We start from the raw sequence: 26,819 nt of genomic DNA on the forward strand, positions 1-26,819 counted from the left end.
GTTGTCAGTGTTCTGGATTCTGGCCAGTCTAATAGGTTTGCAGTGGTGTTTTAATTTGCAATTAAGTGTCATTAGATAAGGACATACAATGATGATGAACATCCTTTCATATCCTTATTTGCCACATATAAATCTTCTTTGCTGAGGTGTCTGTTCATTGCCTGCTTTAAAAAAATTTTTTTTTTAATTTACATCCAAATTAGTAACAGTGATTTCAGGAGTAGATTCCTTAATGCCCCTTACCCATTTTGCCCATCCTCCCCCCTACAACTCCTCCAACCCCTGTTCTCCATATTTAAGAGTCTCTTATGTTTTGTCCCCCTCCCTGTTTTTATGTTATTTTTGCTTCTTTTCCCTTATGTTCATCTGTTCTGTGTCTTAAAGTCCTCATATGAGTGAAGTCATGTGACATTTGTCTTTCTCTGACCAATTTTGCTTAGCATAAAACCCTCCAGTTCATCCATGTAACAAATGGCAAGATTTCATTCTTTTTGATTGCCGAGTAATACTCCATTATATATATATATACGTATATATATACACACACATTATATATATATACATATATATATACACACACACCACATCTTCTTGATCTATTCATCCATTGTTGAACATTTGGGCTCTTTCCAAACTTTGGATATTGTTGATAGTGCTGCTATAAACATTGGGGTGCATGTGCCCCTTCAAAACAGTATATATGTATCCTTTGGATAAATACCTAGTAGTACAATTGCTGGAGTGTAGGGTAGTTCTATTTTTAATTTTTTGAGGAACCTCCATACTGTTTTTGAGTGGCTGCACCAGTTTGCAATCTCACCAGCAGTGCAAAAGAGATCTTTCTCTGCATCCTCACCAACGTCTGTTGTTGCCTGAGTTGTTGCTGTTAGCCGTTCTGACAGGTGTGAGGTGGTATCTTATTGTGGTTTTGATTTTTATTTCCCTGATGATGAGTGATGTTGAACATTTTTTCATGTGTCAACTGGCCATCTAGATGTCCTCTTTGGAGAGGTGTCTATTCATGTCTTTTGCCCATTTCTTCATTGGATTATTTGATTTTTGGGTGTTGAGTCTGATAAGTTCTTTAAAGATTTTGGAAAATCATATAGATTTTTCTGATATATGGTTTGCAGGTATCTTTTCCCATTCTGTCAGTTGCCTTTTAGTTTTGCTACTCGTTTTCTTTGCTGTGCAGAAGCTTTTTATTTTGATGAGGTCCCAGTAGTTCATTTTTGCTTTTGTTTACCTTGCCTCTGGAGACATATTGAGTTAGAAGTTGCTATGGCCAAGATCAAAGAGGTATTTGCCTGCTTTCTCCTTGAGGATTTTGATGGCTTCCTATCTTACATTTAGGTCTTTCATCCATTTTGAGTTTATGTTTGTGTGTGGTGTAAGAAAGTGGTCCAGGTTCATTTTTCTGCACGTCGCTGTTCAGTTTTTCCAGCACCACGTGCTGAAGAGACTCTCTTTATTCCATTGGATAGTCTTTCCTTCTTTGTCAAGAATGAGTTGGCCATACATTTGTGGGTCCATTTCTGGGTTCTCTACTCTATTCCATTGATCTGTTTTTGTGCAGTTATTGCCTGCTTTTTAATTCAATTGTTCATCTTACTGTTGAGTTTTAAGAGTTCTTTGTATATTTCAGAGAACAGTCCATTGTCAGATATGTATTCTGCAAATTTTTTTCTCACTCTGGATTATCTTCTCATTCTCTTGACAGTGTTTTTTGCAGGGCAGAAATTTTAATTTTAATCATGTACAACTTATTATTTTTTTTGTGGGCCATGCCTTTGAGCCTTTGATGTTATATCTAAAGTCATTAGCATATCCTAGGTCATCTACATTTTCTCTGATGTTGCCCTCTAGGAGTTTTATAGTTTTGCATTTTTCATTTAGATGTGTGGTTTTGAATTAATTTTATAAAAGGTATAAGGTCTATATCTAGATCCATTTTTGGCATAGAGACATCTAGTTGTTCAACTGAAAACACTATCTTTCTTCATTATATTGTCTTTGCTCTTTTGTAAAGGACCAGTTGACCATATTTATAGAGCCTGTTTCTGGGCTTTCTATTCTGTTCCATTGATCTATTTTTTATTCTTTTCCCAGTATTATGCTGTCTTGATTATTGTAGCTTTAAAGGAAGTCTTGAAGTCAGGTAGGGTGAAGTCCTCTGACTGTGCTTCTTCAATATTGTGTTGCTATTCTGCAACTTTGTCTCTTCATATAAATTTTAGATTCAGTTTGTTAAGACCTACTAAATACCTTGGAATTTTCATTATGATTACACTGAATCTATAGATCAAGTTCGGACGAATGGACATCTTGACAATATTGAGTCTTCCCATCCATAAATATGGAACATATTCACATTTATTTAGTTCTTTCATTTTGTTCATCAGAGTTTTATAGTTTTCCTCATATAATCTTGTCCATCTTTTTTAAAATTAAGTAGTTAATTTATTTTTGAGAGTCAGAGACAGAGTGAACAGGAGAGGGTCAGAGAGAGAGGGAGATACAGAATCCAAAGACAGGCTCCAGGCTGTAAGCTAGCTTTCAGCACAGAGCCTGATGTGGGGATCAAACCCATGAACCGTGAGATCATGACCTGAGCCAGAGTCAGACGCTTAACCTACTGAGCCACCAAGGCACCCACATCTTTTGTTAAATTTATGCTTAAGTATTTCATTTGGGGGGACGCTAGTGTAAATGGTAATGTGTTTTTAATTTCAAATCCTACTTTTTCATTGCTGGTAAATAGGAACCTTGTGCCCTACAAACTTGCTATAATCCTTTATTTGTTCCAGGAGTATTTTTCTTTATTTTTTTGGATTTTATGCCTCAATGTTCATGTCATCTACTAAGAAAGGCAGCTTTATTCTCAATCTATACCTTCTCCCTCCCCCCATTGCATTTGCTAGGAGTTCCAGTACAATATTGAGAAGAGTTATGAAGTAGAAACATCTTTGACTTATTCCTAATCTTAGTGGGAAAGCTTTGAGTTTCTCGCCATGGAGTATGATGTCAGCTGTAGGAATTTTTGTAGATTCTCCTTATCAAATTGAGGCTATTTCCCTCTATTCCTAGTTTGCTGGGGGCTTTTATCATGCATGGGTGTTGGATTTTCTTAAGTGCTATAAAGCACACAATTGATATGATCATCTGACTTTCCTTTTTAACCTGTTGCTGTCATTGATTACATTAATTGATTTTGAATGTTGAAACAGCCTTGTATACCTCAGATAAATCTCACTTGCTTATGATATATAATTCTTTTTATCCATTGTTGGACTTGATTTGTAATATGATGAGAATTTTTCATCTATGTTCATTAGAGAAATCAGTCTGTAGTTTTCTTGTAATGCCTTTATTTGATTTTGTTGTTATACTGGCCTCAGTGAATGAATTAGGGAGTATTCCTTCTGCTTCTATCTTCTGGAAGAGTCTATTGAGAATTACTATAATTTCTTTCATAAATATTTGGTAGAAATCACCAATGAACCCATCTGGGCTTGGTGTTTTTATTTTGTAAGGTTATTATATTGATTCAATGTTATAAAAAGATATAGGCTTCTTAGGTTGTTTATTCTTATGGATTTTTGGCAGATTATGAATTTTAAAGAATTGGTCCATTTCATCTAGATTATCAGATTTGTGGGAATAGAGTTATTCACAGCATTTTCTTTTATTATCCTTTTAATATCTTCAGATATGTAATGATGCCCTGTCTTTCATTTTTGGTATTAGTAATTTATGTTTTCTATCTTTTTTTTCTAGTTAGCCTGGCTAGTTGTCTTCTTATTTTTATTGATCTTCTCAAAGTAACAGCTTTTGGTTTTACTTCCTCAATTAATTTCCTGTTTTCAATTTCATTGGTTTCTGCTCTAATTTTTATTTTTTGTGCTTACTTCATATTTAACTTGCTTTTCTAGTTTTCTAAGATGGAAGTTTAGCTTATTGATTTTAGGTTTTTGTTCTTTCATAATATACACATTTTAATCCTGTAAATTCCCCTCTAAATACTGCTTTCTCTGCATCTTAAATTTTAATAAACTATATTTTCATTTCCATTTAGTCCAAAGTATTTTAAAATTTCTCTTAATATTTCTTTTTTGACCCATGTGTTATTTAGAAATGTGTTGTTTAATCTCCAAGTATTTGAGGGTTTTATAGTTACCTTTCTGTTTTTTATATCTAGTTTAATTCCACTGTGGTCTGAGAGCAGACTATTGTATGGTTTTTAAAAATGAGTTAGGGTGTATTTTATGGCCCAGAACAGAGTCTATCTTGGTGAATGTTCCAAGTGAGCATGAGAAGAATGTGTATTCTGCTATTGTGGTGTAGTCTATAGATGTGGATTATATTCAGTTGATTGATGGTATTGAGTTTAACTACAATAATTTCCTCTTATCTGTAGTTTCCCCTTCCACAGTTTTAGTTCTCCATGAGCAGCCATGGTCCAGAAGCAGATGATCCTCCTTTGAGGTATCATCAGAAGGTCAATAGTAGGCTAACAGTATGTCATGATGCCTCTGTCATTCATCTTACTTCATCTTATCACGTAAGCATGTTACCTCATATAACAAGAAGGATGAGTACATTACAATAAGATTTTGAGAGACCACATTCATATAACTTTTATCATAGTATATTGTTATAATTATTCTGTTGTTATTTACATCTCTTACTCTGCCTAATTTATAAATTAAACTGTATTATAAGTATGTATATATCAGAAAATGCAGTATATATAGATTTTATTACTGGTTTCAGGCATCTACTGGGGTCGGGGAACATATCCTCCACAGGTAAAGGAGAACTACTCTATGTCCGTACTGATTTTCTGCTTGCCGGACCTGTTTATTTCTGGTAACGTCTCTAATTACAATAGTAGCTTTATCTATTTTCCTTGTGTTCTATCCATTTTTATGTTACATGCTTTGACACTGTTGGTAGACACATTCATATTAATAATCATTATGTCTTCTTGAAGTATTGACCACTTTATTATTAGTTAGGAATTCTTTATCCCTGATAACTTTTCTTGCTCTGAAGCCTGCTGTCTGAAATTAATATAGTTTTCTTTTGATTAGTTTTAACATGCTGTATCTTTCTCTATTTTTTTACTTTTAACCTCTATGTGTCTTTATATTTAAAAGCGAGTTCTTACATAGACAGTGTATAGTTGATCCACTCTAACAGTCTTCGGTTTTTAATTGTTATAATTAGACATTGAAATTTAAAATGTTTATTGATATAGTTGGATTAATAGCTACCATATGTGTTACTTTTCCATTTGTTTTTCTTTGTTCCTATTTTTTCTTTCTTTTTCTACTTTTGTGGTTTTAATTGAACATTTTATATAATTCTGTTTTCTTTCTTAGCATATCAATTATCCTTCCTTTTTAATTTTTTTAAGAAAAAAGGTTTTAAGAAGATGGCTTTCCTAAATTGAACATATTGTTGCTGTTATTATTTTGAACAAATTGTTTTCCATTAGATAGATTAAGAATAAGAAAATTAAAAGTTTATATTTTACCTTCACTTAGTCATTCTCTGATGCTATTTCTCTCTTTATGTAGCTCTGAGTTTCTGCTCTGTATCATTTTCCCCCCTCTTTCTACATTTCTTGTAAGGTAAGTCTACTGGAAACAAATTCCCTCAATTTTTCTTTGCCTGATAAAGTATATATCCCTTTATTTTTGAAAGATAATTTCACAAGGTACAGAATTCTAATTTGGTGGGGTTTTTTTTCTCTCAACACTAATTATTTCACCCACTCCCCTCTTGCTTGCATGGATTCTGAGAGGAATTGGGTGAAATTTTTGTCTTTGCTCCTTTACAGATAAGGCACACCCAACCCCCAGGCTTCTTTCAATAATTTTCCTTTATCTTTGATTTTCTATCATTGCTTACCTTTGGCATTAATCCAGCTCGTTGTTCTTCGAGCTTCCTGGATCATTATTTGGTATCTGACATTAACTCAGGAGAAATTCTCAGTCATTATTGCTTCAGTCATTTCTTTTGTTCCCTTCTCTATTACTTTTCTGTCTGGTATTCCCATTACATGTATATTATACTTTTGTGATTTTCCCATAGATCTTGGATATGCTTTTGTTTTGTTTTCCAGTCTTTTTTCTCTTTGTTTCCAGTTTTTGAAGTTTCTATTAATATATCCTCAAGATCACAGATTCTTTCCTCATCTGTGTCCAATCTAGTGATGAACCTGTCAAAGGTATTCTTCATTTCTGTTATGGCATTTTTACTCTCTAGCATTTCTTTTTTATTATTTCTTAGAATTTCCATCTCTCTACTTACAATATCCATTTGTTCTTGAATGTTGCCTACTTTTAACACTAGAGCCCTTACTATATTAAACATAGTTGTTTTAAGTTCACAATCTGAACATTCCAACATCTCAGAGATATATGGGTCTGTTTTTGATACTTGCTCTGTCACTTCAAACTGGTTTTTGTCTTTTGGTATGCTTTGTAGTTTTTTTTCTGGAAAGGCAACCATGATGTACCAGGTAAAGGAAGCTGTGGTAAGTAGACCTTTAACAGCGTAGTGGTAAGACATGTGGGGTTAGGGAGGCATTCTGTGGTTCTTTTTTTTTTTTTCTTAAGTTTATTTATTTTGAGAGAGAGAGCGTGTGCTAGTGGGAGTGGGAGAGGGGCAGAGAGAGAGGGAGAGAGAGAATCCCAAGCAGGCTCTGTGCTGTCAGTGCAGAGCCCAACACGGGGCTCAGTCTCATGAACCATGAGACCATGACCTGAGCCAAGATCAAGAGTTGAACCTGAGTCACCCAAGTACTCCACGCATTATATAGTTCTATGATTAGGTCTCAGTCCTGGGCTTTAAACTGCACAAGTGCTTCCCAATTTTTTTCACCCCCTTACATAGTACCTAATGAATAGAAGGGAGCCAGAGCTGCTATTTCCCTTCCCTTGCATGGAAGACCATTGCAGGCTAGATTTGGGCATTTCCCTCCCCCACTAATGGGCCAGGCTCTGAGAAAACTAGAATAGTTCAGGCTCTGGTACAATAGTTTTTCTTAAAGGCAAACTGCTAAGAACTAAATGCTCTGGCATATTTCAAAATGGTTACTTTTTCCCTCCTGCTGAGGAAGCACAAAGGTGGTTTTCTCCAATCTGTATTATGGGAACCCGATATAGCTCTTGGAGGTAAATTCACAAAGTGTGCCTCCCTCCTGCATGACTGGGTCCTCCAAGAATTTTTCTCCCTCAGGCTTGTTCACATTGAGGCTCCAGCAATTCATCAATTACAGTTCATGTGTTCCTACCCCAGCACTCATTCCTGTGGAGGTTTCTGCTCCATTAAGTTGTGATTCTTTGTATTCACCTGTCTCTCCAAATTTGGGGGCAACGGTTTGCCCTCTGACCTCACTCCTCTAAGGGATCTAAGAAGAGTTATTGATTTTCAATTTGTTCAGCTTTTTACTTGTTGTGAGGATGGAGTGTGACTTGTAAGCTCTTTACATGCCAGATAGGAAACTGGACTATCCTCTACCTTTTTAAGAAAATGCTTTCAGCTGTCACCTTTAAAGAAGCATATGCTGACAGATTTTCTGAGGCCATCAATGGATAAGCTTTAAAATTTTAAATTTTTTTTCAAGAAGTCATTGATATATGTTAATATTTGTACTCCTTTCAATATGGTTGTAAATAAAAATTTTAACATCTGTTAGGAGTCATGAGGCATAACCACCTCTCCTGATTTGGAACATTTTCATTTTCTACCTGCAGCTCCTCTTTTGCACTTTCAGACTATGATGTGGATGTAGCCCAGAAGAGGAGTAAAGGCCCTTTTAATTATCCACATCTACACTTCCTGCTAACTGCTTTTCACTCTGTGTGAGGGTCCCTACATGCAGAGATTTCTGAAGGGAGGAAATTAAACCCTTCTCACTAGGGAAAATTCAGCTCTTAGAAAGTGTTTAATGTTGCTGAAGTTGAACGCAGGCCTACTGTTATTAGTAGGAATATTGCTAATGATTGTAATGTTTTTCGGCATTACCTCAGACTTTCCCTTTGGCAAATCCCTTTGAAAATCAGAGTGGCTGTTGATATCCTCCAAAACACTTTTGTGTTGCACTGGGAGATGGTTGTGCAACTTTTCAACATAAAAAGTTCCTTGAACAACAGTTTGGATATTTCAGTTCCCAATTTGTCTCCCTACTGGAAATTTTACATAAGAATGATGCATATTTTGAGGAGAAACATAACAAAATTGTATTCTTTTTTCACCTGGATAAAAGACCAGTATATGACCAGGGTCCATTGGATCCAATTTTAGTTTTGAGTTTCTGTTTTGTGCATTTCTAACTACGTGTACAGATCGACATTTCACCATGACTTTCATTGCTAGAAGAGGTCTTCAAAAGAAGAAAGAGAAAACAATTTTAGATACAACAAATTCTGTCTTATAATTATCATCAGGGCCCTTTTATAAATCTGAAATGCATTATGGAATTTTAGTAGTCTTTGCTATTTTATAATTAGTCATCATTTTATTTCCAACTCTGTTGAAAAGACTAAAACAGTTATTTAAATGGTAGAATGATAGAATCACTTAACAAGATGATGCATTAGTAAAATGTATAATCACTAAACTATTTTTCCTAATTTTGCAAGGGTTAAGATCTCTCTCTCTCTCTCTCTCTCTCTCTCTCTCACCCACATCCACACCTCAGAATGTCTTTATTAGCTAAAGGTAAAAGAACATTGTTAATTATCTACTATCTACCAGACATTGTTTTAGGAGTTTTATTTACATAAATTCTATTACTTGAATCTCACAATATACCAATAAGGTAATAATTAGTACTCCTGGTTTATCAATAAAGATACTAAGAGTCTGAGAACATATACAGTGTTTTATGTCTTACATTGTCTAGTATAGTAACTTACACCATGTAAACATTCTATGTATTTCAACTAATAAGTTATATTAATTTTTCAGGTAAAATGTATATTTCAGATCCATATGAGATTTTGAATAAAATACATGTACATTTATTAATTACAAAAAAATACAGAGTGCCTATTGCATATAAAACATGGTCCCTGCCTTTAAGGCACATTCTAGTCTTACAGGGTGCTTAGACATATATAGAAGTAACCATAAGACAAGGAAGAAAGTTCTGTGTTCTGGGATGACAGTGGTTTTGCAACAAAGGTGGTTATTTTTCCCAGTTGGAAAAATTATCTGTGATGGTGGATGGTCTTGTACATTCACCAGTGGGGAGAGAAAGGGTATTCCAGAAGAAGGGATTATTTCCAGCACACAGCTGAACATAGGAAAGAGGGCTGTTTACTTGCGGCCAACTAATGGTAGGTATCAATATAACAACCCGCTTCTCTGGATTTATATCCTTTATGCCAATACGTTTATACTGCAAAGTTTGCTTTTAGATAGCCAGCATTTATTTACTCCCATATCCGTGGATATTTATTCTTTTGTTTGTTGTAAGTTTTCACTGTGAATTATAGTCCTACATTGGTAAATTTATATATATTTTTTAATGTTAAATGTAACCCTAAAACATTATTATTAACTTGTCTATAACTCTCTTCATTTTTCATTACCACAATAAAACATATGTATGAATAAATATTTATGTAAAACTCATTTAGCTGGAATTCTACATTAATCCCATAAAATACAATTTCTTGGGGCACCTAGGTGGCTCAGTAGGTTGAGCTACCGACTTCAGCTCGGGTCATGATCTCGTGGTTTGCAGGTTCGGGCCCCAGGTCGGGCTCTGTGCTGACAGTTCAGAGCCTGGAGCCTGCTTCAGATTCTGTGTCTCCCTCTCTCTACCCCATCCCCATATTCATGCTTTGTCTCTCAATAATGAATAAATGTAAAATTTAAAAAAATACAATTTCTTAATTATTATTGCCAATAATTTTTACTAATTAACACACAGTTTTACATATATCAAAATTATATCTTAACATAGTTTTCTATATGCTGTTTGCTTATCATCCTCCTTGCTGAGTGATGCTTAAGGGTCCTACAGGGAGGCAGCAGACATAAAAATTAATGACTTGCTCAGATGGGTCTGGCCCCACTGCATGGCCTCAGGCAGGGTACTTAGCCTTAACTTTCTTACATAGTTTATTGCAAGTTTATCATGAGGTTTAAATAAGATACTGATTATATAAGGTCTTCATCCATGTCTGTCATGGAGTGGATGTGTAAGTAGAGATAGCTGAATTTCATTCCAGATCCTGTATACTCCAGAGCACATTAGCTGACCAGAACCTGGAATAAGATACACTAGATGCTAACTTGGAAATGTCTAGTCAACCAATTAGATTTAAGGGAGGAGGCTTGTCAAATAGGTATACGGATAGTTATTACTTTTGGATTATTTTGTTCTTCTCAACTCTGAGAAGTTGAGTTTAATAGAATTATGATTTAAAAAAATCATTGAAAACACATATCACAGTATGAAAGAGTAGAAAATTCCAACTGTTTAAGGTTGCATTTTTTTGAACAGGAGTGTAGGCACTTTTTTGAAACAGCCATACTTTATTATCTTACAGATAAATCCAAAGCAGATGGCAAAGTTGCTGTGGCAGCCAAGAAAAGGGTAAGATCATGTTTCATTATATAAAATATGCAGACTTCAAATTCCATTTGATTAAAGCTATTTTTAAAAGAAAATTGAATTAATATTTAAAAGCAAAATGACATATAATCAGTATTTTCTTCTAAATGTCAGTTGAGTGCATGTTTCCTTTTTTAGGTTGACACTAGAAATTTAATTTTTATGATTACTTATATCACTGTTACAGAATTATCAGAAATTAGAATGATAGCAATATTTAAAGTTAACAAGTAAGCAATTGCTTTTATTTAAATTATATTTCACATGCAGGGGTGCCTGGGTATCTCAGTCAGTTAAGTGCGTGACTTCCACTCAGGTCATAATCTTGTGATTTGTGGGTCTTGAGCTCTATGTCACACTCCGTGCTGATGGCTCAGAGCCTGGAGCCTGCTTTGGGTTCTGTTTCTTTCTCTTTCTCCACTCCTCCCCAACTCATGCTCTGTCTCTGTCTCTTAAAAATAAATAAATGGTAAAAAATTTGTTTTTAAAAGTTGTGTTTCACAGACGTACTCTCCTATACTAAAATCTTTTTGTATACCATGTTATTGGAATATGTGCAATCTCATGGAAGATTTAAATAAGTAAAATTTACAGCTTAATATGGACTTCACCTTGAAGTTGAGAACAGTATAAGCATTTGTATAAATCTAAACATAGAATCTTTAAATAAAATTAGTTTTTTAAACATTTCTTAATGTTTATTTACTTTTAAAAGAGAAAGAGAGGGGAGAGAGAGAGAGAGAGAGAGAGAGAGAGAGAGAGAGAGAGAGAGAAAGAATCTGAAGCAGGCTCCAGGCTCCGAACTGTCAGCACAGAGCCCAACATGGGGCTCAAGTGTATGAGCCATGAGATCATGACCTGAGCCGAAGTTGGACACTTAACCAACTAAGCCACCCAGGTGCCCCTAAAATATGTAAAGTCAAGAGAATTTTAAAAGAATTTTAATACATCATTCTGTATGTTCAGGAAGATGTTTAACTCTACCTATTGCCAAAACTTGATTGGGATAGGATGAACCTTTGACATTCTCCTCAAGTGAGAGTATGTTTAACAGGACACTACTGAAAAAGATAAAGAGTCAATGCTTAAAATAAATTCTTTGAGACAAATAATATGTTGGTGTCATAAAAAGAAATGTGGCTGAAAGGAAAGCCTATCCCTATAGTACTTCCTGTGTTGAACGGTGATGTTCAACCCAGGGAGGGCTGAGTGTAACCTGGAAGAACAGGAATGATTTTGGACACAAACCTATAGATGAACAGACAACGAAGTAAGTATTGTTTTTGTATTCTGAGTATGTATAGATCATTGGTCCTTTTAAAATCAGATTTTGTTTTACTCTTTGGCTTTTTGGCTTATAAAAGTAGTCTGTTCTTTTCGCTGGCTAAATAATGGTGCTGCAACTTTGCAGAGAGGAAGTCAAGGTTGCCTTTTAGAAAAGAAAGGAGGTGTGCCTGGATGGCTATGTTGGTTGAGTGTCCACCTCTTGATTTTGGCTCAAGTCATAATCTCACAGTTTGTGGAATTGAGCCCTACATTGAGCTCTGGGCTGATGACACAGAACCTACTTGGGATTCTCTCTCTCCCTTTCTCCCTTCCCCTCCCCTGCTTGTGTGTGAGTGCGCTCTCTCTCGCTCTCTCTCTCTCTCTCTCTCTCATAATAAATAAACATTAAAAAAAAGGAAATAGAACTTGTGTGTATGTCTGAAGATTTAGACAGATATTTGTGACATAGTACAGGATTGTTAATGTGGGTAGAATTGTTTTAGTCTCTTATAAAGGATATTTAGAATGAAAAAAGGATAAGAATAGTAACTAACATTTTTATCTACTGCTTTATTTTTACCAGTGATTCTCAATGAAAGTGATACTCCTGTCTTTAGGACAGTGCTATTTAAAGTGTGGTCTGCAGACCAGAGCTGGTCTATCAACTATTTATTATTGAGATAAGAGCCAAAAGTAAGAGGAACTATTTAGAAACATGTATAGTAATTCCACAGGGTCATTTTTTTTCTGTTGAATCTAATGATAAAATAGAATTTACATTTTATATTTGTTTTCTGTTTCACGTTTTTTCTAGTAACTTTTCTATGTTTTTGTTTTAGTTTTGTATACAAGTACAGATCTTGGGCAAATTGGGGACAAAACTAGTTCTCTAACACAGATAATTTGAGAGACATTATCCTATGAGATGTGTTATGAATTTGCAGAAGTGTCTTCTTGGGTTATAGTAATTTGGGGGATGCAGGGCATTGTACTGGGCAAAGGTAAAGAAACTAGATATCTTACAATGCATGGAACAGAACTGTATCACAGAAATGTCCAACATTTGGCATGACTTTTGAATGCGCTGCTAGACTCAACAAAGTACAGATATACAATTAACCCTCGAACAACAGAGGTTGGGGCACTGACTACTGTAGTCAGAAACCCATGTATAACTTTTGAGTCCCCCAAAACTTAACTACTAATAGCCTATTGTCAACTGAAGTCCTTACTAAAAACATAAACAATCGACTAATACAAATTTGTATGTTATATGTAATATATACTATATTCTTACAATACATCAAGCTAGAGAAAAGAAAATGTTAAAATCCTAAGAGAATCCACATTTACAATACTGTGCTGTTAAAAAGAAAACTGCATGTAAGTACAGTTCAAACCTGTGTTCTTTAAGGGTCGATTGTAATTGTATAGTGATTTAATACAAAATAATTCTGAAACGTAACATACGAGACAAAAAGCCAAGGGATTTAGAAGGCTTTTTATGGAGTACAAAACTGAAATGGAATAAAAACATTGTTCTCAAAATTATTGAATAATTTGCTTATTTTCTACTCAACATATTTTAATGTATTTTACTACATATTTAGCTATAAGCCTAGAAGTGCAGTTACTGAGAAATCATGGGAAACATTTACAAATCTGTAACAGGAAACTTGAGTTGCCTTTTAACAGTCTTAAAATCAAGTATTACTAAATACAGATATACGAAATGTATTGATCTTTTTGTATTTCAAAAAAATAAACATTTAGAAATATTTCATGGTATTGCTACCCTTTATATTTGTAAACACTTTACAATAATGATAAGAAATCTATATTTAAATATTTACATCTTGAGATTATTTTTAGGTAGTCTACTGTTTTCCAGTCTTACTCTGATACTGTCCCCAAAGTCTATCTTAAAATTCTTTATTATATAAGATGCAATATGAGATATTATTGCTTCTTTTTCCAAATTATCATCAAGATATTCCTTCTCACCTATTAAAAGTTATGGTCAAGTTATTTTCAAGTACTAGACCCTGCATGTGGCCCTGAATGTTGTGGGATTTCAAGAAAGGAGTTATATTTTCTGTGATATTTTGTGACTAGATCATCTCATGTCATAGCTCACAGAGAATTATTTTACTTATAGGGAATTATTTTGCCAATTTAATTTTGGAGACTGTAATACTTCTCATTTTCTATGCTTGGGCAGTCTATAATGTATTTTGGAATATTATCTCTATTTCAATTAAGATTAGTTTCTTTTCCGTCATCATATAAAATGCCTGATATATTGCTACTTAATTTAAAAGTAGTTTCTTTTCTTATGTCCACCTCTACTTCAGCTGGTACATTTTTCTAGAAGTCCTGTACAGAATGACTTTGACCATCTTAGTTTACTTATATCCAAATTTATTCATGATAGGGATGACTAGCATTTATCTTACTGATTATGTCTTCAAATGTTGCTGTCTCCCAAGCATACACATATAGAAATAGATTTTATTTTACTATAAGTGTATTTTATTTTTTCTTTATATTACAGTTAGAGTATTTTGAAATTATTCATGTAGTCAGATATGTTAATTAGTTCACAGGTTATAATTGCTGTATCAAAGAAACTCCAAATTACAGTGAGCCATACAAGATAAAAGTTTATTGATCTCTTTATTGTACACCTGACCAAAGGTGGGCCAGTGGTCCAGGGTAGGAGGAGGGTTGGCCCCACAAGATCATTTAGACTCCCAAGTTTTGTTATGCCAGCCCTGAGGGTGTTCTAGTCTATATGGTCAGATGTTGATTGCACTATCATGTCTACATTCTGGTCCATGAAAAGAGGGGAAGTGGAAAAGGAATACAAACAATTGGCTGACTAAGAAAACATTAAGTTGAAGGTGCACATGTCATTTTTCTTATATCCCATTGGTAAAATTTAGTAACATGGCCACACTCCGTGGCGAAGGGAAGGAAGGGAATGCAGCTTCTAACTGGACCAGTCTAGACACTCAGTTAGTGGTCTAAGGCTTTCATTTTAAAATAGAGAATGGTATGTTTCAAAGTAGTATTTCTTATAAAAGGGAGTGATTAGGTCTGATTGAATTGAGAAACACTAATGTCGACTGTCTCGTTTGACTCTTACAGTGCCAGTGAGAAATAGGTGTTATCACAACTGTTCTGACAGAAAACTATTCCGGAGATATTAAGTGACTAACAGGAGCATCAGATCCAGGGTAGGATTCCAATTCTGATGGTCCATAATACAACAGCTTCTGTTAACACTCTGGCTTTTTAAATCCCTTTACTATCTGTGAGATAACAATTCATTTTTTAGTATCTTTTTTTAAGTATCTGAAACACTTCATATATTTGACTCAAATAATCTTGAACTTCATGCTTGCAAATGGGCACAATCCTAGCTTTAAAACAATTCTTCATCTATATGGTGCTTTCAGATTACAAAGCATTTCCGCTAACATCATCTTTACTTCTGACCCTTGAGAAGAAGGCATAGCAGATGTTATCATCCTCATCTTTATTCACGAAGATCATTTATAGTTAGAGAAGTTAAGGAATTCTCCATATTCACACAGTGCTCCTTAGATAATTTTACTTAATCTTATTTTTCTTAGTTCTTATTAAAGTATTAGCAAAGCTAGTTCTATTAGAGTTTGAGCATTAATTTCAACTAATATGGTAGCTTTTATTTTTATATACATTTTGGATCTATGGATATTGAAGACAGTATTTTTTAAAGATAGAACTGGGGGCACCTGGGTGGCTCAGTCAGTTGGTTAAGTGTCCAGCTTGCTCAGGTCATGATCTCATGGTTTGTGGGTTCGAGCCCCGCATCAGGCCCTGTGCTGACAGCTAGCTCAGAGCCTGACGCCTGCTTCATATTCTGTGTCTCCCTCTCTCTCTGACCCTCCCCTGCTCTCTCTGACCCTCCCCTGCTTGTGCTGTCTCTCTTTGTCTCTCAAAAATAAATAAAAAACATAAAAAACATAGAACTGTCTTATATAAAACAAACATCTATAGAGTACAAAAAAAAGTTGCTGGTGTGAAACATGATGATGATGATGATGATGATGATGATGATGATGATAGTATGATGTGGGCTGCCTGGGTGGCTAAGTTGGTTAAGCTTTTGGCTCAGGTTCTGATCCCACAGTTCCTGAGTTTGAGCCCTGCTTCCGGCTCTGTGCTGACCCCCTACAGCCTCAGAGCCTGGAGTCTGCTTTAGATTCTGTGTCTCCTTCTCTCTCTGCCCCACCCTGCTTACACTCTGTCTCTCTTTCCAAAAAAATTAAATAAAAAAAATAACAGTATGATATATTAAATGGCTGTAAAGGCCAAGGATACACATACGTTAATTCACTTGATTCAACAAAAATTATGTGAGATAATCATTGTTGTCTGTGGTTCATGAATAAAGAAAATAGGCATAGGGATGTTCACCACTGCCAAAATTACAATACAAAGATCAATGATAAAAACAAGTAAGGTAGTTATCTGTACAGCCCCTTACCCTGGGTTGAAAGTCTTAATAGCCTATTTTATTTATTTATATAAACAAAGGTATATATGTACATGTATAAATGTTTTGTATTGTCTTTTTTTTACAACAAGGAGATCTTACTATATATATTATTCTACAGATTTAACTACTTGAGCAGTTACAGATCTGTTTTTAGCCTTCTGCATAGCATACCATAAGAGATACATCAGTTTTTAATCAGTAAGCTCTATATTGATGACTTTTGGGAGATTTTCAAGTTGCTCTTGTGGTTTGATACTACTACATGCAGTGCTTTAATAAGCATCTTTATACATATATTTTTAAATACTGATCCCATTATTTTTATTGGATAAATTCCCCACATGGGTTTGAAAGATTAAAGCTAACCACAGTGTCACTTGCCTCCCTTGAATCATGAAATGACCTTGAGGAGTAAGTTGTCACAGTTAGGTGTTGGCCTGCGTGGAGTTGCAGTGGCAGTCTCTACAACCTCTTTGAACCAAGATGTAAGAATGTTCCCACCTGGAATACTTTTCCTAAGTGCCTATTAGGAAAGTGCTTCTTGCGTCAAGTATGAGAGCTCTATATCCAAGCCTCTGCCATTCCCATAGGCCCCTTTTTAGCACTTCAGCCTCATGTTAAGAAAGATGTGAGCAGTAAGGTGCCCACACCTTTTCACCTGATCACTGCTCTGCCCAAACACAGCAGACTGAATGAAAGAGAATTAGAGTAAGTCTCACCTACCTCTCAGTTCTGCTTGAAAGAAAAAAAGGGGGGAAGACCTAGATTGTCTCCTAAGGCCCTTCCTGCTCTAATATTCCATGAAATATTTAGAGTGGCTCAGTAAGTAATTTCAGAATGTCAAGGGACTTGTGCAGACCAGAGTAAATATCTGGGTCACTTGGCCCGAGAAATGAAGAAATAAAAGAATAAACATAGTAGTGTATGGGGAAGACAGTGGAGTAGCTGATGGTGTTGCCTGTTACAGGTTCTTAGAGATGTTTGAATATAAAAACAAAGATTAGGAAATAGCGTATTGTGGCAGAAGGAATAGAAACTGATGAATGAGCCAGCTCTGCCTTCAAGGGCTAGTTCTGCTACTTAGTTGTGTGACCTTAGGCAAGTTAACATATTTGTGCCTCAGTGGATTAATCTCTGATTTGGGAATATTAAGAATTACTTGTATGGTTATTATAAAGGTTAACATGAAAAACAATTATAATAGCAAAGAGTTTACTACATTGTAATAGGTACTTGTGTAATAAATGCCTAGTACTTCTCTAATTTCTTCTTAGATAGAAATAGGAAGGATTTAAGAATATTTAAAATTTTCAGTTACAATAGCATCATAGTCTATTAGATAGTTAAAATTATGTAAGTCTTTTTTTTAGGGAAGTCCAACATTTTAATCATAATTTTTTTCAAAGTAATATAATAACATTGTATTTGGAGGACAGAATTTTTAAATCATCCCAAATCTGTCCCCTCAATTAAAATTTTTTATTAATTTTGTGCATTTTTAACAGTTATTTCTATATCCATATGTTTATTTGCATAGTTTTAATCATTGAGTAATGTACCATTATTTTTTTATTTATGTATTATATCACAAATCTTTTTCATGTTGATCTATGGTTCATATTACTTTTAAGAGCTTTTTTTTTTTTTTTTTAATTAGAGGAGTAGCATTGTGAAAAAACAAAAACAGGGGCACCTGGGTGGCTCAGTCAGTTAAGCATCCAACTTCCGCTCAGGTCATGATATCACAGTTTGTGGGTTCGAGCCCCACATTGGATTCTGTACTGACAGCTCAGAGCCTGGAGCCTGCTTCAGAATCTGTCTTCCTCTTTCTCTGCTGCTCCCCCACTCATGCTCTCTTTCTCAAAAATAAATAAATATTTAAACATTTTTAAAAATAGATATAAATCCTTTCTCAGCTATAATTTCAGCTTTAAAAGAAAAACAACTGTTAATAGTTTAATATACTTTATGTATGTATAAATATATGTACTATGTGTACAAATAAATATTTATGAATAAACAGCATATAATATTATTTGTATACATATATGTACATTATTAACATAAATGGAATGAATTAAACTTTTTTCATTCAATAATTTATTGTGGGGGCACCTAGGTGGTTCATTCGGTTAAGCGTCTGACTTCGGCTCATGTCAGGATCTCACAGTTCATGGGTTCGAGCCCTGCGCTGGTTCTGTGCTGACAGCTCAGAGCCTGGAGCCTGCTTCAGATTCTGTATCTCCCTCTCTCTCTGCTCCTATCCCACTCACACTCTCTGTCTCTCTCAAAAATAAGATAAACATTAAAATTTTTTTAAGTGATAGTATATTTTGACATCTTTTTAAGTCAAAGGTTTACGAGAGCTTACCCAGTTGCATAGCGTGTAATTTTATGGAAGTATATTCAGTTAGAGCACTCTCTTGGACATTTAGGTTGATTCCGAATTAGCAAAATTATAAATAAAAATTCAGCAACATCATTGTATACAAATCTCTTTAAATGTTTCTATAAATATTTCTACACTAAAAATCGCTAGAAGTGGGCTTGCTGGTTCAAACAGTAGGCATATTTTAAATTTTGCCAAATTGTTAAACATTTCCCATTCAGAATATCCCCAACATTATTGTACCAATTACAGTCCTGTTATTAGTGTAATAGAATATCTAGACTGCTTTAACATGTCAACTCTAGCCATTAGCAGCCTTTTTTCTCATAATTTGTTTTATTATATTTTTATTATAAATTTAGGTAATACATGCTAAGGAAAAAATACCAAGGAATACAAAAGTGTATAAAATGGAAAGTTTAAATCATTTTCTTCCCCCTTGTTATCCAACCTCTAACATTTCACTATTTCAAAATCTGAGTATAATGTCCATTTTTGCAAATTTGTGCAGGGATTTCAACAGAATAATTCCTATAAGTGAAATTGCTGGGGTAAATGATGTGAGTGTTTAAAATCTGGTTATACTTAAGGTACGATTGAAATATTGTTACATAGTGAGGGAAACAAAATAGGCATAACAACCAAATGTAATGTGAGATCCCAGTTGGATCCTGAAACAGAAAAATTAAAAAACTGATGCAATTTGAATTAGATCTTTATCTAGTTAAGAATTTTGCAGCAATGTTAATTTTTTGTTTTGATGATTGTACTATGATATGTGTAGTGTTAACATGAGGGGAAGCAGGGGGAAGGGTAGCTGGGAGCTTGTTTGAGCTCTATATGCAATTTTCTGTGAATCTACAATGATTTCAAAATCAAAGTTAAAAATTCTAGTCAAGTATTGTCAAATTCCTTTCAAAACAGCCATATCTGAATATTCTTAACCGATGCTTTTCTCACTGTCTTGCCAGATAGATATCCCCGGTCTTGACATATTTGTCAGTATTTAAAAGGAGAAAAACATGCCATTGTTATTTGCATTTGCTCTTACTTATTTTTTAATGAAATCGAGCAGCATTTAATGTACTTATTGGACATTATATTTCTTCTGAAAACTGCCTATTTATAGTCTTGCCTGTTTCTTCCATAGCTGGCCTCTCTCTCTCTCTCGATTGATTTGTAGGTGCTCTCTTTAGTTATTGATCCTTCATACTTTGCTAATATGCCACAAACATTTTTTTCAGTTTTCCTTTTAAGTTTTTTTTCTAGTCCTTTTTGCTGTACTTATATAGTGAAACTTTTCTTTTAGGACTTAGAGCTTTTGTGACATGCTATAAAAGTCCGGCTTTTCATTAAAACAAAATATGATTCATTTCATCTTTCTCCATTGCTGTTGGTGACACTTTGATGCAGATCCCTATGAATATTGCTTCCTTTCCCACCACATGTTTTGTTTCCCTCGGACATGTCGGGCTGTTCCGTCTCACCAGCAGTACGTGCAAATGCCACAGTCATCGACAGGTGTTACTACATGGAGATGTGGCCGCCAGTGAACATCACTCTTTGTTCTTTTCATTTGCATTTCTTTGACTTGAGGTAAATTGTGTCTGAGTTCTTAATATTTTCTTGCAAATTTCTATGAACATTTTATATACTAGTAATGAGAATATTAATTTTTTGTCATAGTTTCAATATATGCCTTTCCATTTTTTCCCCCTGGAAATACAGAAGTATTTGTATGTGGTGTGCTCACATCTACATTTCTGAGGTTTTTCAATTTCTGACTTGGCATAGACTTTTTCATAGATAGTAATGTGGGAGAGTGAGCAAGAAGGGGGACATGTAGAGGTATGCCGTCACGACGGTCTGGCCTAAGTCAGCTGCTTACCTCTGTAAGCTCTCAGTCTCCTCTTGTCACGTGGGAAGAGAGGAAGTATTGCAGAGTAAGTCTGCTCTGACAATTTGTATAAAGCACAGAGCACAGTGCTGTGTGCTTTATGCATTTCATAAATGTTAGCTATTATCATGGGAATATGGATTTAGTTTTATATGAGGTATGAGGATAGGGTGCAAAAATTTTATGCAACTTGCTAATGATGGGGTTCAGGACATGCTACCCCCAAACATGGTATCTTGGTATATGGAGTATTTCAAGTGGAAGGAATTTGTGAAATGGCACGTGCAGGGAAGATTTTCTGATTTTCTGGAGCAGGTAATAAGGGCCTCATGTGAGATGTCATCCCTTATACTGAAAGAAGAGGAGCAGTCTTACCTCTGAAGACAAAGGGAGCCCTGGAGGAATCCGAGGGAAGAAGCTTTACTGCTTGCCACAGTTTACTTCAGTTAGCTCCTCCCCTTCCCAGTCCTTCATGTATTCCCACGACCTTACTCTCTTCAAGCCTCACATAAAAGCTCTCAGGTTTAACTGCTTCTTTGGGTCTTCATGTTCTTAATGGGGCTCCCAGGTCACATAAAACTTACATTAGATAAATCCGTATGCTTTTCTCTTATTAATCTATTTTTTTGTTACAGGGCCCAAACTGAGAACTTAGAAGGATAGAGGAAAAAGACATTTTTCCTCCCCTACACTGCTAGTTATTCCAGTGCCATTTATTTAATTTTTTTAAAGTTTATTTATTTTGAGAGAGACAGAGACAGTGTGAGTTGGGGTGGGGCAGAGAGACAGGGAGAGAGAGAATCCCAAGCAGGCTCCATGATGTCAGCACAGGCCCTGACACAGGACTTGAACTATGAGGTCATGTACTGAGCCAAAACCAGGAGTCAGATGCTTAACCAACTGAGCCACTGGGGCACCCCTCCAATACCATTTATTGACTAACAAGTAATCTTCCCCTTCTTTTACTTCTTTTTAATAAACTTCTTTATAATGTATAATATGTCTTCTTAATAAAGTAACACGTGACATTTAACATGTCAAAAGACCCATTTCTATATCTATTCATCTATCTGGTCTCTGCATTTTAAGTTATTTATTTAGTTTTGAGAGAGAAAGAGAGAGAGAGCATGCACACACCACTACAAGCAGGGGAGGGACAGAGAGAGAGGAAGAGAGAGAATCCCAAGCAGACTCTGCATTGTCAGTGCAGAGCCCAAGGCAGGGCTCAAACTCACCACCTGTGAGATCATGACCTGAGCCAAGATCATGAGTCAAATGCTCAACCAACTGAGCCACCCAGGCATCCCAGCCTATCTAGTCTTAAAACAAATTTCAAATTGCTCTAATTATTGTTTATCTTTTCTTTAATGTATGGATTCATGATCCTTCATGACTATAATTTTTCAAAAATTGTTTTCGTGGGTTTTGTCTTTACTTTTTCAGATTGTATTGTCTGTGTATACGTGTGTGTATATATATATGTATGTGCGTATTTTCTGTATATTATGATGTCTTGCCATTTTGAAAAACCTTTTTAGCTGGGGAAGGACTGCCCCTTATAGGCAGCAAAGGGTGCATCTTTCATATACAAACCAACCAGTCCCAAGCCCATATCCCTCAACCACCTTCTTACCAAACTCAGAAACAGGAGACCATTATTTCCATTGCCCTAAATCACCCCAGAATCAATTACAAGACAACTCTATAAGCCAGAGCCCTCCAGAATTATTCAAACTAGCCAGGCCTGAATGGTTCACCCTACCCTACCTTGCCTTTCCTTTAGCAGCCCCAATAAAGGCACAATTTAAATAGTTTCAACTACATACAAATGAACTTTAGAATTATTGAGCGAAGTCCTGAGACAAATGCTGTTGAGATGATGATTAACATTTTGGAAAATCTATGCATTAAAGTGGGGAGAACGTACATGTTCATAATACTAAATATGCCCATGTAAAAACATAACTATCCTCTCTATTCATTTCTCTTTGTTTTTTTAATGTAAAATTTTATATATTTTTAATTAAGGCTATCTCAGATATTGTTACTAGTTGGAAAAGGATCTCTTTGTCATTTGGTTTCCTAATTTGCATGTATGTATGGGTATCTTTTTTTCCCTAACACTTTGCTTTTTATTATTGCCAAGAGGTTAACTTGTAACACTTTGAAAGACAAAATTAGTGATCATTCTCTTGATTTATACATTTATGTATGAGGAAATTAGTCTGTTATATTTTCTGAGGAAAAAAATTCTTTTCCCTAAAATTATTGCAAAAATTCTTCATACTAAAAGAAGGAAATTTTCATTAGCCCAATTATAGAATGTTGCCTATATTTTATGACTAGATGTCTAGATATTTGTGTTAATTAATAAGCTTGCTGTTAATATGGAATTCATGTACTGCAACTCACTTGATTCACTAGCTTTATATGCATCTTTCCCCAAAGATAAATATTATAATAGATCCTTACTGCTGGCTTCTAGCCCCAGGCAGAGAGAAATGTCTGAAAAGAAGAATAAGCAGAAGAACCCCTTGGGAAGAGTCACAGTCAGAATTCAAAACTCATTTGGTTTCCTTTTGGATTCCTTGTGGGTGTTGTTCACCTTTCCATAGATAGGCCAGTGTTCCCCAAACTTGACTCATTCAGGTATTCCATCACCATTTTGCCATTTTCTATGTTGTTAGTTACTATAGTTTTCTTCATTTGACTTAACATTTTTCTTAATTTAACTTTTTATTGAGGTAAAATTTAAACACAGTGGAAGATCTTAAATGTAGAGTTTCATGAGTTTTTAAGTGCATACAATCCTGTAACTATCATCCCTGATCCAAATAGAGAATATAGGAGCGCCTAGGTGGCTCAGTCAGTTGATCGTCCGACTTCCGACTCTGGTGATCATCTCATGATTTGTGAGCTCAAGCCCCACATCCAGCTCACTGCTGTCAGTGCAGAGCCCACTTCTATCTTCTGTCCCCCTTTCTCGGCCCCTCCCCTGCTTGCGCTCCTCCAAAAATCAATACATATTTAAAAAAAAGAATATATTTTTATCACCCCAAAACATTTCCTAATTAAAAATGTAATTGTACTGTTTTGTTGTGCATTGCATTTTTCAAATACATATATATTAATGTAGAAAATCATCCATGTAAATCATCCTTTCTTACTAATTTCAATTATCCCATACCACTATAAAGCAGTGTTGTGAAACAGACTTCCAGGGAAGTGATTATTTTTATTATGATTTTGTTTTTAAGTAATCTTTACCCCCAACATGGGGCTCAAACTCACAACCCCTAAATCATGAGTTTCATGCTTCCTGGACTGAGCCAGCCATGTGTCCCTGATTTTTAACAAGATATTCTTTAGTAACTTAATAACTAAACATGCTTAATTAGGTTGCAAGATTTTCCTCTTTTATCTTGAATTTCAATCTGTGTGAATTCTATAGGAAAACTATTAGCAGTAAAGTACTAAAATTAGACAAAATGGATTGATCTTGGATATCTAGAATTTGAGAGCCAGAGAGAGTGCACCCACTGGGGAGAGGGGTACAGGGAGAGAGAAAAAGAGAGAGGGAGAGAGGGAGAGAATGAGGATCTTAAGCAGGCTCCCATGCCCATCTTGATGTGGGGCTCAATCCCATGACCTGAAATCATGACCTGAGCCAAAAATCAAGAGTTGGACCCTCAAAGAACTGAGCCACCCAGACACTCCCCTGGTTTTTATATACCAATTATGAGAGCAAACAAAGATCCTTGACTCAGGGTACCTGTTTTCTGGTGTGAATGGCTGTATTTGCTCTTTAAAAAATTTTTTTTAATTTACTTTGGGACTTAGATATTTGCCTTACCCTTTCTTTGCTTTGACTTTCAGTCAATGGATCTGACTTTAGCCAAATTTGCCTCCTTATCATTCCCAGAAGATGGTCGGTGGGTGCTGAGGGATAGAGAGAAAATATGCCTTTTCTTCCCTGGAGATGAAGCAACAGTGTCCTAGTGTGAAGGTCATGTGTGCTATTCTCCAAGTTCACAGGGCTCACTTGCCTTGGAAGAGGTATTGGCTAGCAGCTGGCTATTCAAGGCAATTTTGCCATCACAGGGCTGCTGTTGCTGCTGGGGTGTATTTCTGAGGGGTGCTGTAGAAGGTGCAAGTGGAGAAGAGTATTGGTGATGCCTTCTTAAACCAGTGATTTCGCCACTGCAGTGATTATCTGAGAAAATTCAAGGTTTGTCATGCAGATGTGGTACTTTGTAAACAGAAATTTACGTTTATCAATAGTTTTTTCTTTTAAGAATTGTTTTCTTCCTAATTACTGAAAACAAACAAAAAGTATCATTTTTGAATGTTGACACTAAAATAATAGAAGTGTTGAACAGAATAGTTTTTGTTTTTATTTTTATTTTATTTTTTTATTTTTTTTTTTAGCTTTTCATTACGGTTTATTTTTTTTACTTTTATTTATTTATTTTTTTAATTTATAAAGTTTCATGTTTTTTTAACATATGCAATTATTTTCCATCCTTTACAATACAGTAGTTGCAATGACACTCAAAACAGAAAAGCAAAGTAAAAAATCAAAACACCAACTTCTGTTTCATGTAATTAGACTTATACAGAAATTAGAAGGTTAAGTAACAACTAGTTAATCACCTAATTTCACAGCTATCTGAAGTGGCAATTGTTATATAGCAGCTTATCTATGATACATTCAAGATAAATGATACAATATATCACTTGTTCATAGGCTACAACACAGCCTGCTTAATATAACGCCCATTTAAAAATTCACTCCAGATATTAATTCACTTGGAATTTTAGTTCTTAAATACTTAAAAGCTGGTGTCACAGATTTCAGAAATTCAAAACTTTTCAACTATAACTCTCTATGTTTTCTAATCTATATTTTAATGTCGAGCCGGAAGGCAATAGAGATAATTCTACAAAATGTGATTGCTCGCTCTTTTGTTAAGAAACAAAAAGTCTCTTCATACTGAGTCCCGGTTATCATAGGTGTCGTCCTTTGTTATTTGGAGCGAAAGGTTATGTTATGCAGCTTTCTTCCACTTATTTTGCTGCTTATATTCATTACAAGTATTATCCTTTTTCTCTGATTCAAAGACCCATCAGTCACCTCTCCCACATCAAGCTATATCCAAGATGAATCTGTTTTTCCTCTAAAGCTTGGAATATTTCTCATCCACTATCACCTTCCTTATCCCATTTCATTAAAACCAAAAACAATGTTACTAATAAATAGAGAGTGGTTATTGACTTAATGTACAATAGGAATTTGAATAATGAGTTTGTATTTTATAGACTGTAGCTATTGCACTAGATATTAAATGATCTTTCTATGCCTAATAGTTTTTCTATTTGCAAAGGGAAAGAGTCATCATTGGAAAAAATAGTGTCAGTGAAAATTAGTAGAATTTACTTATAACTTATTAGAATCCGTCTATAATTTCAAGTTTGTAAACATTTGGCTTCTTCCAACAAGCCTTCCAAATTTTCATTTACATTAGACAACACAACCCTATTGCCTTTCTTGAAGACCTGCAAAATTATTACCTTTTAATCCCTTAAAATTATAATGACTTTGAAATGATATTTATCTTTCTTTTTGCTTATGTATTTCATACCTTCACTTTGATCCACAAATAGTTTGCTCTATCATGAAATTCACATGTTAGGTACACATCTTAAATCTGTATGTCCCCTACATAGTGGGGAACATAGTCATACAGATTAACGGGAAATATATCTTGCCTAAGTGCAAGAATGTCTTCCATTTTCAACCTCTGGAATCCTCAAAGAGTTGACTTAAAGTCTTGGTTCTAGATACAATTTCTTTTTTTTTCTTTTTTTTTGTAACTTTATTTATTTAATTTTTTTTTAGAATATAACACTATTTTTTAACATATGCAATTATTTTCCATCATTTACAATACAGTAGTTACAATGACACTCCAAATGGATAAGCAAAGTAAAAAATCAGAACCCCAACTTCTATTTCATGTAATTAGACTTATACAGAAATTAGAAGGTTAAGTAACAACTAGTTAATCACCTAATTTCACAG

General features: G+C 34.9%; 1 protein-coding gene across 1 annotated transcript in view; it reads left to right on the forward strand.

Moving 5' to 3' along the window:
- ZCWPW2 (zinc finger CW-type and PWWP domain containing 2) overlaps positions 1-26,819 on the forward strand; it is an 83,059-nt gene that overhangs the window by 35,655 nt on the left and 20,585 nt on the right. The window contains 1 exon segment of the mRNA XM_029940848.1: positions 10,575-10,621. Coding sequence (XP_029796708.1) covers positions 10,575-10,621 — 47 coding nt within the window.

The sequence above is a fragment of the Suricata suricatta genome, chromosome 5 (genome assembly GCF_006229205.1).
Source record: "Suricata suricatta isolate VVHF042 chromosome 5, meerkat_22Aug2017_6uvM2_HiC, whole genome shotgun sequence".
NCBI lineage: Eukaryota > Metazoa > Chordata > Mammalia > Carnivora > Herpestidae > Suricata > Suricata suricatta.